Consider the following 14599-nt stretch of genomic DNA (forward strand, 5'->3'; position numbering starts at 1 on the left):
AATCCCTTTTTGTGTGTACGTGCCAGTACTGGGGCTTGAACTCAGGGCCTACGTGTTGTCTCTCATTGGCACCCTTCTACTTCAGCCATAGCTCCACTTTTGGCTTTTGCTCATTAATTGGGAGATAAGAGTCTCAGGGACTTTCCTGCCCAGGCTGGTTTCGAACTGCAATCCTGAGAGATCAGCATCTTAAGTAGCTAGGATGACATGTGTGAACCACTAGTGCCTGGCTATAATCATTTTAAAACTTGTCTTCTGAGATGATTCTTTAATCACAATTTATAGAGAACTAATTACAAATTTATAAGTGAAAATGCATATGAAAGATGGAAATACTAAATTTCCTATAAATGAGCAGATTCTAAACTACAACTCTGCAATATGTGGTTAAGTGAAAAGCATGCTAATTCATAATGCGTACACATGACAATATTGGCTTTTTGATATTTAAACTGTTCTATAGGCTATTACGTGTGTGTTCTCTTCAGCTTTTCCTTTCTCTTTATGCTTCTGAGACTGGAAGAAGAGATGCTGAAAAAACTCTCCTTGTGCTTTTGTGAAGAGTCCTTGGTATCTTTCTTTAAAGTTTAAAGATACGATTTAAAAGTCTCCAATTTGATACTTGTAATCCTAGCTACTCAGGAGGCTGAGATCTGAGGATTGAAGATCAAGACCAGCCTGGGCAGGAGAGTCTCCAGGCTTCACGTCTGTAATTTCAAAAGAGTCTGTAGGGAAAGGTCGCCTGACCCAATGAGGGAAAATCCATCCTCCCCTTGAAACCCGGGAATGAATTCCTTCACAGCAAGCTGCGGCTTTTCAGAGCACTGATATCCTTGATTTCTGCACACATCATGGCTTTTACATCTTTTTTGTTGGTGGTGGTGGTCGTGGGGCTTGAACTCTGGGCGTAGGCATTGTCCCTGAGCTCTTCAGCTCAAGACTAGCATTCTACCACTTTAAGCCACAGCGCCACTTGCAGTTTTCTGGTGATTAATTGAAGATAAGAGACTTGTGGATTTTCCTGCCTGGGCTGGCTTTGAACCACGATCCTCAGAGCTCAGCCTCCTGAGTAGCTAGGATTGCAGGTGTGCGCCACCAATGCCCAGCGGCTTCTACATTTCTTGATTTCAACTTAAAGCATATCTGAAGACCCAAATGTTCTAAATGAGTGAATCCCTTTGTTCGTGTTTTTGGACTTTTGTTTTCTAGTCCTGGGGTCTTTTTTTTTTTTTTTTAATTTTTTTTTTTTTTTTGGTCCAGTTGTGGGGCCTGAACTCTGGGCCTAGGCGCTGTCCCTCAGCTCTTCAGCTCAAGGCTAGTGCTCTACCACTTGAGCCAGAGCGCCACTTCCGGCTTTTTTCTTTTTTTGCTTATGTGGTGCTGAGGAATCGAACCCAGGGCCTCGAGCATGCAAGGCAAGCGCTCTACCACTGAGCCACCTTCCCAGCCCTAGTCCTGGGGTCTTGAACTCTGGGCCTGGGCTCTATCCCTGGGTTCCTTTTGCTCAAGGTTAGCACTCTACACTTAAGCCCCTATGCTACTTCTGGCTTTTTCTGTGATTACTTGGAGGTAAGAGTCTCATGGACTTTCCTGTCTGGCTTCAAAGCAGACGATCTGATCCTCAGATATCTCGGCCTCCTGAGTAGCCTGGACTATAGGTAGAAGCCACTGGCGCCAGGCTCATCCAGTTATTTTTAATGGTGTTTATCTATTAGCTTGGGACTGGAATTCTCCATGTTCTTTTCCCACTCAGGAATCTGTCTCCAGAAAAGGGAGAGAGTGGCCATATCTCCTCCACATCCCTGCGTCCCCTTTTCCCCTGCTATGGGCAGCTGCTCAGCTTGTAGTTCTGTTACTCCCTGGCCAACCTTGCAGGCGTCCGGGGTGAAGCCATCTTGGGCCATTTGTAGACCCAGCAGTTTTTTTGTCATGTCATCTGAATCCTTTGCTGTGATGTCACTGGCTGGCGGGCACTGTGTGCTTTTGGAGATGGCCATTACCCTTCTTTGTCATATTCCTTGTGTCCCCTACGTTCAAATTTGTGCCTATGGTACATCAGTTGTCTGTACTGGGTTCATGAGATGGTTTTCTCATGAGGATGTGACTCAGGCTGTAGATCTGGTAGACTACATTGGCTTTATGCCCCGTTGGGTGCCATTGTACAGTCTCCCTAGAGCCTCTTTAGCTGTGATGGTTTGGGGCACAGTGGGTACAAGAAATGTCAGGATCATAAAGTCCCGTATATCTCTGTAGGCCACGCGGGACGAGGCCCTCTAGTGGCCCAGTTGGGTATAAGGCACAACATTAGGATCGCCCCAGCAATAGGAGTTGGGACTCCAGAGACTTGAAGCAGGGTGGACAATTTCTCAGACACTGCAAGGGACAGTCCTACTCTGTGTGTGTGTGTGTGTGTGTCTACTGACAACAGTAGCATAAGGACTAGAGTTACAGGGTATGTGGGCTATGTCCCCAAGACCCAGCGCTGGTGGCAATGGCTTTCAGTAATGGCGTCTGAGGCCCAGCAGGGTTGACCACACAGGAAGTCCTCCTCAGAGAAGGGCCAGCTGGCAAGGGCGGCTAGCAGCAGGGCCCCCACAGCTGCAGGGTGGAGGGACTGTTGTACTATGCTAAGCACCTCTTTAGGCTTGGGGGGGGCACAGGGCAAGCATAGCTGTTTCCTTGGACTCGGGGTGGTGTTTGTCCACAGTGGTCGGGAATGCTAACGACAGGTCAGGTCATGTGACCGCGGATTGAGGTCCTCAGGAGTATGGCGCCCCAGCCCACTCTTGCAAGAACAGTCCTGGAGACTCACCTAGAACACCCCTGCCTTTTGCACGGGCTGAGAAGGCCACTAGACTTGCATAAGGCCCCCAGCATTTAGAATCCAGCACCTTGACTTTAGAACCCAGCAGCAGTGAAGCACACAGAAAGAGGTAATTATTGTGTCGTGGAGGAGACAGTAGGATGCGTTCTTTCCTCTAAAACGCTGTTTCATCCAGGCGCTGGTGGCTCACGCCTGTAATCCTAGCTACTCAGGAGACTGAGATCTGAGGATCTCAGTTAGATCTGGTTAGAGGCCAGCCTGGGCAGGAAAGTCCTTGAGACTCTTGTCTCCAATTAGCCACTAGAAAACGGGTACTGTGGCTCAAAATGCCAGTCTTGAGCACAAGAGCTCAGGGTCAGGCTCCAGGCTCTGGGTTCAAGCCCCATGAAGGAGAAATGAAACAAAAACAAAACCCTGTTGTTTCAGACAATGAGCCTGGTTTGAGGAGCCATTCACAGGTGCATCAGGAGAGCAGTTCTGCCCTGGCAAAGGAGGAGATGTGAGCAGGCTGCGAGGATGGTGGTGTGCTTTCTTCCTCATTATCTTAAATGCCTGGAGCAGATCTCTCTCCAGACAGAGCTCTGGGGCTATGTGGGAGCCAGGAGCCCAAGAGGGAGCTTGGCCCTGGTTTCCGGCAGGCCCAGTGACAAGTAGGGACAGATGAAAGACAAGATGACTTCAGCCACTAAGATAGAACCAATCATGACCTCAGCCACCAAGATAGAACCAATCAGCCAGGCAGGAGGGCATTTAACTGAAGGCACCTGGTTTATCTTAATCCTGGAGCCCTGTTCTAGAAAACCAGGCTGCCCTGGGAGGCTCAGAGGGAGCCCAGACAGCTGGAACACAGGAGGTCTGCTGGCTACGTCAGCCTGCGCAGGGCAGAGGCTGGCCTTCCGCCCTCCCTGGAGTCTGGGAGGGCTGGCCATGGGTCAGGGGGCCGTCCCCCGTGGACACTGGGCAAGTTACTATCTTCCTGCCCGTGGGCAGCAAGGATGGAAAAGGGAGAACCAGCAGCACAGGGTGAAGAGGAAATGAACGCGGCAGCCCAGTTTCTTTGCCTGCGAGGTCCACGCCTCGTGCGGGATTTTTAAGGAAGAATCTTTCCCACAGCCGCAGGACGCCACTGGGTCACGCAGAAGGTTGAATGGGATCCGTCTGTGTAGACTCTGGGGCGGGGGCTCAGACAAGATGGGAGTGTGTAGATCACGATGATGGGGTACCTGCCGCCTCCCCCTGCCCCTCCTCTCCACACAACCCCCAGCGCCCTGCCCTCAGCAGGTTGGATTAGAGAGGCCAGCGCCGTGTTCTGCGGGACGGAATCCCACGAGGGCTGAGCCCCAGCAGCTCCCTCCAAGGTGAGGGGCTATGACCACCCTGACCACCCCTGACCACTCCTGACCACCCCTGAGTGGTCCTTAAGCTTCCAGGGCCGCAGGATTTGCCCACCCGCTGTGGCCACTCCCCCAGTCCAGCCTTTCCAGACTCCAGTCCTACACCCCATAATTCCCAGGGGAGAGGGGGAGTCGCTTAGATAGCACCAGTCAGTAGTGATCTGTGGGGCAAGGTGTGCTGACTTTGGGGTCCCAGGCTCACTTCTGAACAGAAGCGGCCTGCGCCCCGCGGCGAAGATGACAACTGTGACACTGCAGGAAGTTCTCACAAAGCCCCCTGGGGGGTGTCCCCACCAAGAGCCACCCCAGACTCGGGGCCTTTCTGTTGTTGGTGCCCCAAACCATCTTCCGTGTGATGAGGCCGCCTTTGGGGGGTGTTGGGTTGAGGGGGGCCTGGCTAGCCCTCTCCCACGGGGGCCGCCAGAGCCACAGCCGTAAGGACCCCCGGACTGCGAGGTGAGAGCGGCCATGTAGGATGGGCCGAACGGTAGAGCCCACTGGGGAGACTGAGGCTCCCTGAGGACCGGGGCGGCAGCCAGGGGGGCGGGGGTCTCCCAGCTCCAGGGGTGGCTGTCCAAGTGGCCGCACAGCACGGGCTGAGGCAGGGAAACCACCAGAGCCATTGTAAACTTGGGGCCTGTCAGATCCCCCCTCGCCCGGCTCCAGGGCTGCTGTGGCTGACACGGAGGGCGTGCAGGGAGGACACGGTCACGCGGGAGCCAGGGGACGCCTGCTTGTCCGGTGGCTGGCTGAGCGTCCTCTTCTGTGTTTTCTGGAAAGTCTGTTTTCTTTCTTTCCTGTGATGTCAGGACTTCACAGCTGTCCAGGGCCCCCCGTTCCTCAGCATCTAACACTGGCCACCCCCTCCTTCTCCTTCCATGTCGCCAGGTTGTACTTCCTCTAAAAAGTTCCAGTCTTTATGCTTGGTTTCTGTTGTTGTTTACCTGTTCCCGGGGCTTGAACTCAGGGCCCGAGTGCTGTCTCTGAGCTGCTTTTGCTCAGGACTGGCCTTTAACACTTGAGCCACAGTGCTACACCCCCACTTTCACTTTTTTGGTGAATAAGTGGAGATAAGAGTCTCACAGATTTTCCTGCCCTGGCTGGCCTCAAAGTGTGATCCTCTGATCTCAGCCTCCTGAGTAGCTAGAATTACAGGCATGAGCCACAAGTGCCCGGTTCCTTTGGGGGTTTCTTGAGGGACACAGAGCCAACCCCAAGGGGCCAAACCAAGAGCACCCAGTGAGAATAACCAGAGAGAGCACAGTGAAAATAACCAAACAGTGGAGACTGCCCATCGGGTGCCACTTTTATTGAGGAAAAAAGCTCGCTTCACGCAGGAACTCGCATGGAGGTGGCCACAGCAAGGGTTTCTCATCCCCCAACCCGGAAGCAGAACTCACAAGAATGAATGAGGCAATCAGAGGGTAGAGCGACACTCCGATGCAGGGCAGAGATAGGAAAGACAGACAGTGATTGTCTCCTCAGCATTGCATTCGGCCACATTTGCTTTTTACATACAATATTTTCTTTTTTAAAGCTAGCTAAAGAAAATACACTTGAGTGAGGTTAGTTCTTAAAGCAATCAGCAGAAAAATACATGTGTGGATATATAATGAACTCAAAGGGTGGTAGGCTGGGCGTGGGAAGGACTCGGTGTGGGCAGAGGCTGCGGGGCACACGGGAGGAAGAGAGGCAGAGTTTGAAGGCATCTCTGTAAATTCCGCGCTATGACCCTATTGCGGCCCAGGAGGGCGCAGTCGTTCACATTGTCAGCATCATCTCTCTCTTTGTCAGTGTCCCCCCCCCCCCCCCCCCCCGTGCTGGCCAGGAGTGAAGAGGAGGCACAGGTGCTGCGCTTCCTGGCTGGGCCCATGGGCTGCTCCCCGTCTCCACTCACAGCTCTAGCTGGGAGCCGTCAGGGAACTAGTGCATTGTGGGTTCCAGGGACCCAGCCCACCAATCACAGGCTTGTTGCGTCCCCCTCCCCATGCGGCCAGAGGGCTCCCAGGCTGGGGGAAGGAGGGGTGTGGGGCACTTGTGCCTGTCCTGCTAGGTGCCGGGGACTGCGCTTGACACCCCAGGGGCCTGATGCATATTTACTAAGTGTGTGAATGGCTGAAAGGAGCGAGGGCTCCACACCCAGCGAGTAAGCAGAGGCCCGGGTGATGCATGAAGCATGGGTGACCCCATGGGTGACGGGGCCCAGGCAGACGTGGAAGGCCCCGGGTGTCTGGGAGCAGATCTCCGCCTTCAGCTGCGCTGACTGCTCTGCATCTTGGTGGGTGAGCTCTGTGCCAGCGTGCCTGAGGCTCTGCCTATCATCTGGCCTTGCCAGCCCCCTCAACCCGCCCTGTGCACAGTCTCCTCTCCCCTGCCCCATGGGCATGCTCAGAGACTGGGTTCAGGGGTCACCAGCACCCTTCCACACCCCCACAACCCCACTGTGCCATCACACCTCTACCCTTGATCTCTCCCATGCCCTGAAATTGCCCTCCTGAAATTGGAAGGAACCTCCAATTTGCACACTCCCTCCCCCCCCCCCAAAAAAAGTTTCTTCCCTCCAGGGCATCAGTGTGAGCTTATCTCTCTTCTTCACATCCCCCCAGCTTTCAAGAACTTCCTGTCATCTTTCTTGTACCAGTGACACAACCCCCAACACACACACCTACCCCTACCTACCTACCCCCTCCTCCCCCAATTCCAGGCCTAGGAGCAGAGGTGGTCCATGGGAGGAGGGAGGAAAAGGTCACAAGACATGTTAAGATCCTTGAAGTTACACTCACGTCTCCCTTTCTCCGCCTGCGTGTGAGCAAGGAGTGATCGGGGACTGGTGTTGAGCACGGGTCAGAAATACTAATCCTCGATGGAACAGCCACGTGGCCACCCACCGCCCACAGGCTGCTGACTCCCCAGGCATCTGACTGCGACGTCAAACCGTCACTATTACAGCTGCTGCGTTCCAACTGACTTCCAAAATGGTCTTTATATTCTCCTTTCTCTCCTGCTTGAGTTTAATACTTAGTAGTTTCATATTTTTAGGGAAAAGGATGATCAATGTTGATGTGTGCGTTTGACAAGCCATATACTACAAAGGCTCTGGAACATTCCACATGGAACAGCAGTGGTCTGTGAGGAGGTGCAGCGCCCCCCGCCCTGCGCCAGGGCTGTTTGCTCATCACTGGCATTTTGGTCGATGGGAGGGAGAGCACAGGAGAGAGCATGCCAGGGGTTCCTGGCAGACCTCTGTGCCCAATAGGGGCTTTGTCTTACCAAACTATTTTCAACTGCGCAGGCCAGCAGTGGCTGTCACAGCTCCGGGGTGAAAGTGCGAGGCGCCGTGCGCGCACACGGAGCCCCGGCAGTGGAGGGAGGGGCAGGCGGCCGAGGGTCCCCGCTCCGGATGTTCCCTTTGGCCCCTCTCGCTTTGGGCGGCTGCAGCATCTTGTGAGAGGGCCTGGGGCCACTCCAGCAGCCCGGAAGTGGACTCAGATCTGGCTGACGATGGCGCTGTCCCTGGGGAAGGCGTAGCTCAGTGGCGCCTCATAGAGGCTCCCCCCATCAGTGCTCAGGTCGTCGTCGTCGTCGTCCATGTCATCTAGCACTTTACTTGGTAGCTTCTTCAGTCTGTGGGGGCAAAAGTGGGCTTGGAGCTGGGCTCTGGAGGGGGGGAGAGGAGAAGAGCTTGGGGTGGTGTCTTCACCCCCTTGAGTACACAGAGGCCCGGGTCTACGCCGATAGTGGCACCAGATGCCAAACTAGCCTCCTCTCAGCACCAGACACTCACGTGGGAGCGGTGGGAGAGGGTTGGTATTATTGAGTTCTCCTTCTGTCTACACTCAAATGCGACCTGGCAGGGACTAGTATTTCATATGAAACTCACCAGAGCTTGTACTGTCTATTTTTCTCAAGGTAAACAGTAGGTTTTATTTGAAAGTGCAGGGAAAGCCGTGAAAGAAGTAGGGGGACTCTCCATGAGGAGAAGGGTCTAAAGAGGAGTCCCACGCGTCCTCCTCCCATATCTCCTCCCCTGGGCTTTGCACTGACAGCTGCGTGGCTGGCGCACGGACCTCCCCTGGCTCTTTTCATTGGTTGAGTGGGCACCCAGGGCATTATGGGAACAAGAAACACCATGACAGGACACACGTTATTAGCCACACACGTGTTAGGTTCGCCACTTTTTAACAGTCCCTATTTAACAGACGCACACTACCACACATTACACACACACTTGGGTGGAAACCCTGCCATTAGGGAGCAGGGGCAATGATCACCCCGGCATTACACCCTACTGCTGGCCTTGGGGCCAGGATAAGTAGCTTGTGTCCCGTCAGGAGAATGGCTCGGCTCAGCCCGCGCCTCTGTCCCCTGCGCCTCGCTCACAGGCTTCTTAAGAGAGGCCCTTCTCCCCATCCTGGTTTTGGAATATTCTAGTCCTCATGATCTTAATGAAAACTTGACACCCTCAGTCAAATGCAAGTAGACTGGTCTACACTGGTCCCTCCATAGTGGTGACCTGCTCTGAGCCTCAGTTTACCCAAATGGTCAACAGCAGCTATTGCTGCCCAGGTGTCACAGGAGCACTAAGGAATGGGCTTGAACCAGGAGTAAGAATGTTCTGGTAACACTGAGGCCCTCTCAGATATGGGGGGCGGGGAGGAGGGAAGGCCAGGACTGGCCACCATCTTTGCCCACCTCAGGTCCTTCTTCATGGAATTGAGCTGCCCCTGCAGGTGCTCATTCACGTCCAGCTGCTCCTCCAGCTCCCTCTGCAGCTTCTTCTTAGAACTTTCCAGTCTGTCGATTTCCTCCTCCGCCTCCTCCACCTGGCGCTTCATGGCTTTCAAGCGCAAGCTCAGCTGCAGGGGAGAGGGGCAGGCTGGGTACTGGTGGAAGGCTTGCCAGGCCGCCATGGAGAGAGGGCATGCCGAGGCCCAGCCGCGGCTCCCCAGGCACTCGGAGTGAGAGCATCCTTTTGGAAAGCCAAGCTCGGGGGCTGCCATTTGCTAAAACCCCAGCTCCCGTCCTGGAACGTAGGGGTGAGTGGAAAGGGGGAAAGCGGCCCACGCCAACTCCATGCATGAGCGGCGAGCTGCCTTCCTGCTGCCTCACCCGAGCGTAAAAACAGAGGCGCCTCACCTGGTCCTTCTGGTCGGTCAGCGACAGGTGCTCGTCATCCACCTGCATCACCAGCTCCTTCACCTTCCGCTCCAGTCTGCGGTTGCTGAGCTGGAGGCTGGCCCGGTCTCTGCAGGGAGGGGGAGAACTGAGCACCCTTCCTTCTAGCACTTGGGGGGCCCGGGCTGGGAGGAAGCGATGGTCCAGCTCAGGGTCAGAGAGACACACAGCTGGCGGTGGACAGGTGAAGAAGCAGGCTGTGCGGGGTGCACTCAGAGGGGCTGAGCGGGGACTAAGTGTCCCGAGTTCCTCCATCACGGAGTCTAACTTTGTCAGGCAAAGAACCATAGCCTGACAGCGTGTTGGTCTAGTCCAGGCTGAAGCGGCCCGTCCCCTCCAAGTCCTCTTGAAAGGCTGTCTGTACACAGTCCTGTCACACCCGCTCTCAGAAAGGCGAGAAAGGACTACAGCTGGTGGCATCTGCTCGTCCTCTGACTATACGGTTTGGAAGCTCAGGATTATGGGGCTGGGGAAGGAGTGTGGACCTCTGATCCCACATTCTTTCTACCCACTGGGGGACACAGCCCAGCTCCGACAGGGGCTCGGGCCTCTGAATGCCCCTGGTCAGAGCACAGGCCTGTGCACACAGCTACTCTATGAAGGGAGAGGAAGAAAGGGACAGCCTCACAGACGTATTCATTTGCTGGTGGCCAGTCCTGGGGCTTGAACTCGGGGCCTGGGTGCTGTCCCTGGGCTGCTTTTGCTCAAGGCTAGCACTCTACCACTTGAGCCACAGCACCACTTGCAGCTTGTTCTGTGTATGTGGTACAGGAGAATCAAACCTAGGGCTTCATACATGCTAGGCAAGCACTCTACCACTGAGCCACCTTCCCAGCCTAGTGGGACTTAATCTAGCAATGCAATGTTCAGTCAGGCTACCTTACTCAAGTCACTTCCTTTGATGGATCTGTTTGCTCATCTTTAAAAGGGAACCGTAATAGCAAGGATGTACTTGACGTGCCCTCCACAATGGCTTAGGAGGATGAGAAGAGATCAAGAGATCGCCCGTGTGTGTGTGTGTGTGTGTGTGTGTGTGTGTGCGCGTGTGTGTGTGCGTGTGTGCACGTGCGTGTGCTCTTACCCGCTGAGCACTGCGCACAGGGCTGGGCTCACCTCTCCTCGCTCTCCAGGCGGTCCTCCAGCTCTGTGATCCTGGCCTCCATCTGTGCCACCAGCCCCTCTTTACTGGACCTGTAGGAACCTTCCAGGTGGATGATCCGGCTCTTTAGGTCCTTGTTCTAGAATCAGACAGGGGGAGATGGTGAGGACGGCGTTTGCCATGTTCTGAGGGCAGAGGCAGAGGTCATTGCCGGTGCTAAGCCTGCTCTGCTCTGCTCATCAGCCCGTGCATCCAGGCAGACAGGTGGTTTTGGGGAACGTCCCTGGGCTCTGGCCTTTGTAGGACAAAGCAAGAGGATCTAATGTGTTCCCTTATGAGCCGAGTGAAGTCTCTGGGGCATGCATGTCCTTTTACAAGCCTTCAAGGAGCAGGAGGCTCCATCACCAATTATGTCCAGTGAAGAATAGATTTAGGGAGGGCCCAATTAGTCCTTTTGTGTATGTGTTCATGTGTGCTGGTACCGGGATTGAACTCAGGACCTTAAGCTTTTGTGCTCTACCACTCGAGCCACACCTCCACTTCCAGATTTCTGCTGGTTATGGAGATAAGCGTCTCATGGACTTGTCCGTCTGGACTGACTTCTAAGTGTGGTCCTCAGATCTCAGCCTCCTGAGTGACCAGGCTTACAGGCATGAGCCACCAGCGCCTGGTTTCTAGTCAGTTCTTCTCAGCCCTCGTGTGTTTGAGGATGTGGCAGTCCTCCGATGTTCCAACCCAAAGCCAGGGAGGAGGCGACAAGCGCCCCGGGCCAGCTAACCCTACCTGCCTCTCCAGGGAGATCTTGTCACACTCCAAGTCCTGCTTCACAGCTCTCTCCTGCAGCAGCTCACTCCTCATCTGCTCCATCTGCAACAACAAAGCAGAGAGCCAGAGGTTAGGGGAATCGGGGGACTTGATTCCTTGTGGGTCCTGAATTCCAGCCACCCTGTCCATTCTTCCTGAAGGAGGCTGACCGAGAGTCCCTGGCCTCTGATGTCTCCTCTTGGGCAGAACTTGTTTCTTAGATGTTCTTGGCTTCTCTGGGATTGCAAAGATATACAAATGCTTGCCGTTCTACCTAAACCTGCTCATACAGGAGCTGCCTGGCCTGTCCCCACCTCCAGGCAACTCAGAGAAAATCCTGTTTTCAATTAAGGGTTGTCTGTGCGTCCTGTTCGCAGCAGTAAGGGCTGGTCTTCCTCTGACTGGATTGGTGAGAACCAATTGGCTGCAGACCACCAGAAACCAATGGGGACAGCTAATCCCACCCCTGCTGGTCTCTGCAAGCGCTCTGACTTCAGGTTTCTGGTCATCAGAACAGTAAGATGTTTGGTCTAAGCCACCCACTTGACCCCAAGAAGCAGATCCACTTGCTGAAGACCCTTCACACACTCTCCTGTGACACCCGCAAACAGCCCGATGAGGTGGCAATTCTTCTACCTGCTGCGGACCTTAGGCTTTGGGGAAGGGACCACTTCTACGAAAGGCCTCACTGTCTGCACCAGACGGTGTCCAGAGGTCCCGGGCCTTCACACTGCAGGCTCAGCCGCAGCCAACTGGATGAGATGGAGTGTGCTGCGGGGCTGCTGGCCCTGCTTCAGGAAGGACTTCCCGTGAGCATTTCTTCACCTCTGCTACATTTTTCTCCTGAAATAGCTCCAGGCCCTGACGGGGAGTTTCCTGTATTAGTAGGAAAGGTGCTGAGCAGCGTGGGGAGAATCTTGGCAGCTCCCCTTCCTCCCATTTCCAGGGAAGCTCCAGGAGTGAAATGAGGGTCAGAGCCCAGGCCCCGCCTATGTCCAGAACTGTCCAGCAGAGGGCAGCAGGAAGAAGCCTGCGCCACCTCTTAACTTTGGCTGAGTGTATAGGGTACAAAAGAAAGAAAAGCTTGGAGCAGTGAATTTCTGATCCTCCAGAAGACTACCAGTCAGAAACTGACAACAGAGGAAACATAACTAGAGCCTGGTGCCAGTGGCTCACACCTGTAATCCTAGCTACTCAAGAGGCTAAGGTGCAAAGCCAGCCCAGACAGGAAGGTCTGTAAGACTCTTTAACCCCAATTAACCAGCAGAAGGTAGTGGAGCGGTGTGACTCAAGTGCTAGAGTGCCAGCCTTGGGTGAAAAAGCTACAGGACGGTGCCCAAGGCCCTGAGTGCACACCCCATGACAGACAGACAGACAGACAGACAGACAGACACACACACACACACGCACGCACGCACGCGCGCGTAACTAGAGACATCCTGACTAGAACCCAGACCTGCTCAGTTCACTGCCCACTTCCTTTTCTGGCCCAATGAAGAGGCTCCAAATGGATCTAAGAACCGAGGCATGAAGAGGAAGAAATGCTTCTTTCTCTGACTCTCCGACTGAATGACCACACAGATGGACAAACCCTGCACCCAGGGGCTGGGAGGGCATCCGTCTCCCTGCAGGGAAGGAACAGCAGCCGTGCAGAGCACGGCTGGGTAGGGTTGGGGGAGCAGAGCGTGCCAGCCCAGCTCCTGCCTTGCAGATCACATGTTGCAGAGAGTTCTGGATGGATGTGTGTAACGCCCCAGGGCACAGGGTAATGAATGCAGCCTCACAGAGCCCCTCGGAACCCGTGCTTCCCGCGAGACTCTGCGCGGCGCTCCCTGAACCTTGCTGCTGGGAGAGGGGCCCGGCTCCTCTGCTTTCACCTGCGCGACCTCTGGTTGCTAAGCAAACCTTACCAAGGAATGCAAAGGAACTGCAGCAGGGACCCAGCGTACAATTCAGACTAGAATACAGAAGATATGAAGGAGAGTGCACGGAGATGCGCCACCGCCTGCTGGTGGGCTGGCGAATCAGACTGCAGACAGAATGACAGCCGCAGGCCCCACACGCAGCATGAAATGAGGAGAGAAAAGAACCCAGGCCACGAGGGTGCGAGGCTCCTATAGAACTTGGACAGAAACATGGAAGCAAGAATGGGAGACAAGTGAGATTATTCTCCCAAAAATGAAGACATGAAGCAGACCTAGAGCCAGCTGCTGGTGGAGGGCTGGGAGTCTGGCTGAGTGATGGAGGGCTGGCTAGCATGCACAAAGCACCATATAAACAGAAAAAGCTGCCAGGAGGGCTGGGGCTCAAGTGGTAGAGTGCTAGCTTTGGACAAAAGCAGCTCAGGGACAGCACCCAGGCCCCGAGTTCAAGCCCCATGACTGGAAAAACAACAACAAAAACCCCACCAAAAACGTAGCCTAGTTTGGCCTTCCTCCTGCCCTGAACAAGGTAAGCAATCAAACCTGCTGGGAATATTTCTTTATATAGAAAAGCTTGTGTTGGTCAGCCTTCAACTGCGTTACAATAGGCCATTAAAGATTTTCTAGTCAAATTAAAAACAGAACAAGAGTGAAAAGCAACTGCTTAACACAGCTTCACTGAGAGGATGCTCAAGTCTGAGCGATTTGATTTGGAAATAACAGCATCTGATTCCCACGCGCTTTCTGTCAGGGCTACCTGTTGCCTGAGCCCGCCCTGGCTCACAGATACGATACACACAGGTGACAAGGTTGAATACTGTGGTCGGTCATCAGCGGGTTGGCAAGCCTATCCATCTAAGCTGGTGTTAAGGAGGACAGTCAGAAGATGACTGTAAACCGGCTGCACACACTGTGGTTTGAGTAGCAGTTGTGATCATCTAAACTACAAACAGCGGCGGCAGCCCCACGTTGCGCTGCAGGGGTGGCAATCTGCATCTGCCACTGCCCTTGAGCAGGCCAGTGCATTGTCCCCTGGGACGGGTCCTGCAGTTACCAAGGTAACGGGGCGCCCTCGCTGCTCAGCCTCTGGAAACACAACAGCCCTCCCCAAAGCCCACCAGCTGCCTGGGCTGGATAAGCCCTGTCTCGGCTGGACAGGCGCTCCTGGGGACGCCACACCCGATGGCCCAGTGCACTGGCACGGTAATGTCCACTGAAGCAGGACCCCAGCCTGCCCGGCACAGTTATTGAAAAATTCACCAGGCTGAACTCCCTCTGCCTGTTTGCGTCTTATAGTCAGAGAAAGAAAAGCAGGTGGACTCAAGTCCTCAGTCATCTCTAAGGCCACAGTAACGTCATGGGACCCACCCAGAGGCACCAG

General features: G+C 54.4%; 1 protein-coding gene and 1 long non-coding RNA gene across 4 annotated transcripts in view; one reads left to right on the plus strand and one right to left on the minus strand.

Moving 5' to 3' along the window:
- The window catches only part of LOC138808967 (uncharacterized), a 55509-nt gene that overhangs the window by 32146 nt on the left and 8764 nt on the right, over positions 1 to 14599 (plus strand). The gene's annotated exons all lie outside the window — the stretch shown is intronic.
- Positions 6023 to 14599, minus strand: part of Cgnl1 (cingulin like 1) — a 143769-nt gene continuing 135192 nt past the window's right edge. For all 3 annotated transcript variants that reach the window (XM_069995328.1, XM_069995329.1, XM_069995327.1), the window contains exons 15-19: positions 11276 to 11359; positions 10507 to 10631; positions 9355 to 9463; positions 8911 to 9074; positions 6023 to 7842 (exon numbers count right to left, since the gene is read on the minus strand). In XM_069995328.1, coding sequence (XP_069851429.1) covers positions 7704 to 7842; positions 8911 to 9074; positions 9355 to 9463; positions 10507 to 10631; positions 11276 to 11359 — 621 coding nt within the window. In that variant the 3' untranslated portion in view covers positions 6023 to 7703. The remainder of the gene's footprint in view (positions 7843 to 8910; positions 9075 to 9354; positions 9464 to 10506; positions 10632 to 11275; positions 11360 to 14599) is intronic.

Source organism: Dipodomys merriami, unplaced genomic scaffold (assembly GCF_024711535.1).
Source record: "Dipodomys merriami isolate MVZ:Mamm:240054 unplaced genomic scaffold, mDipMer1.0.p SCAF_48, whole genome shotgun sequence".
NCBI lineage: Eukaryota > Metazoa > Chordata > Mammalia > Rodentia > Heteromyidae > Dipodomys > Dipodomys merriami.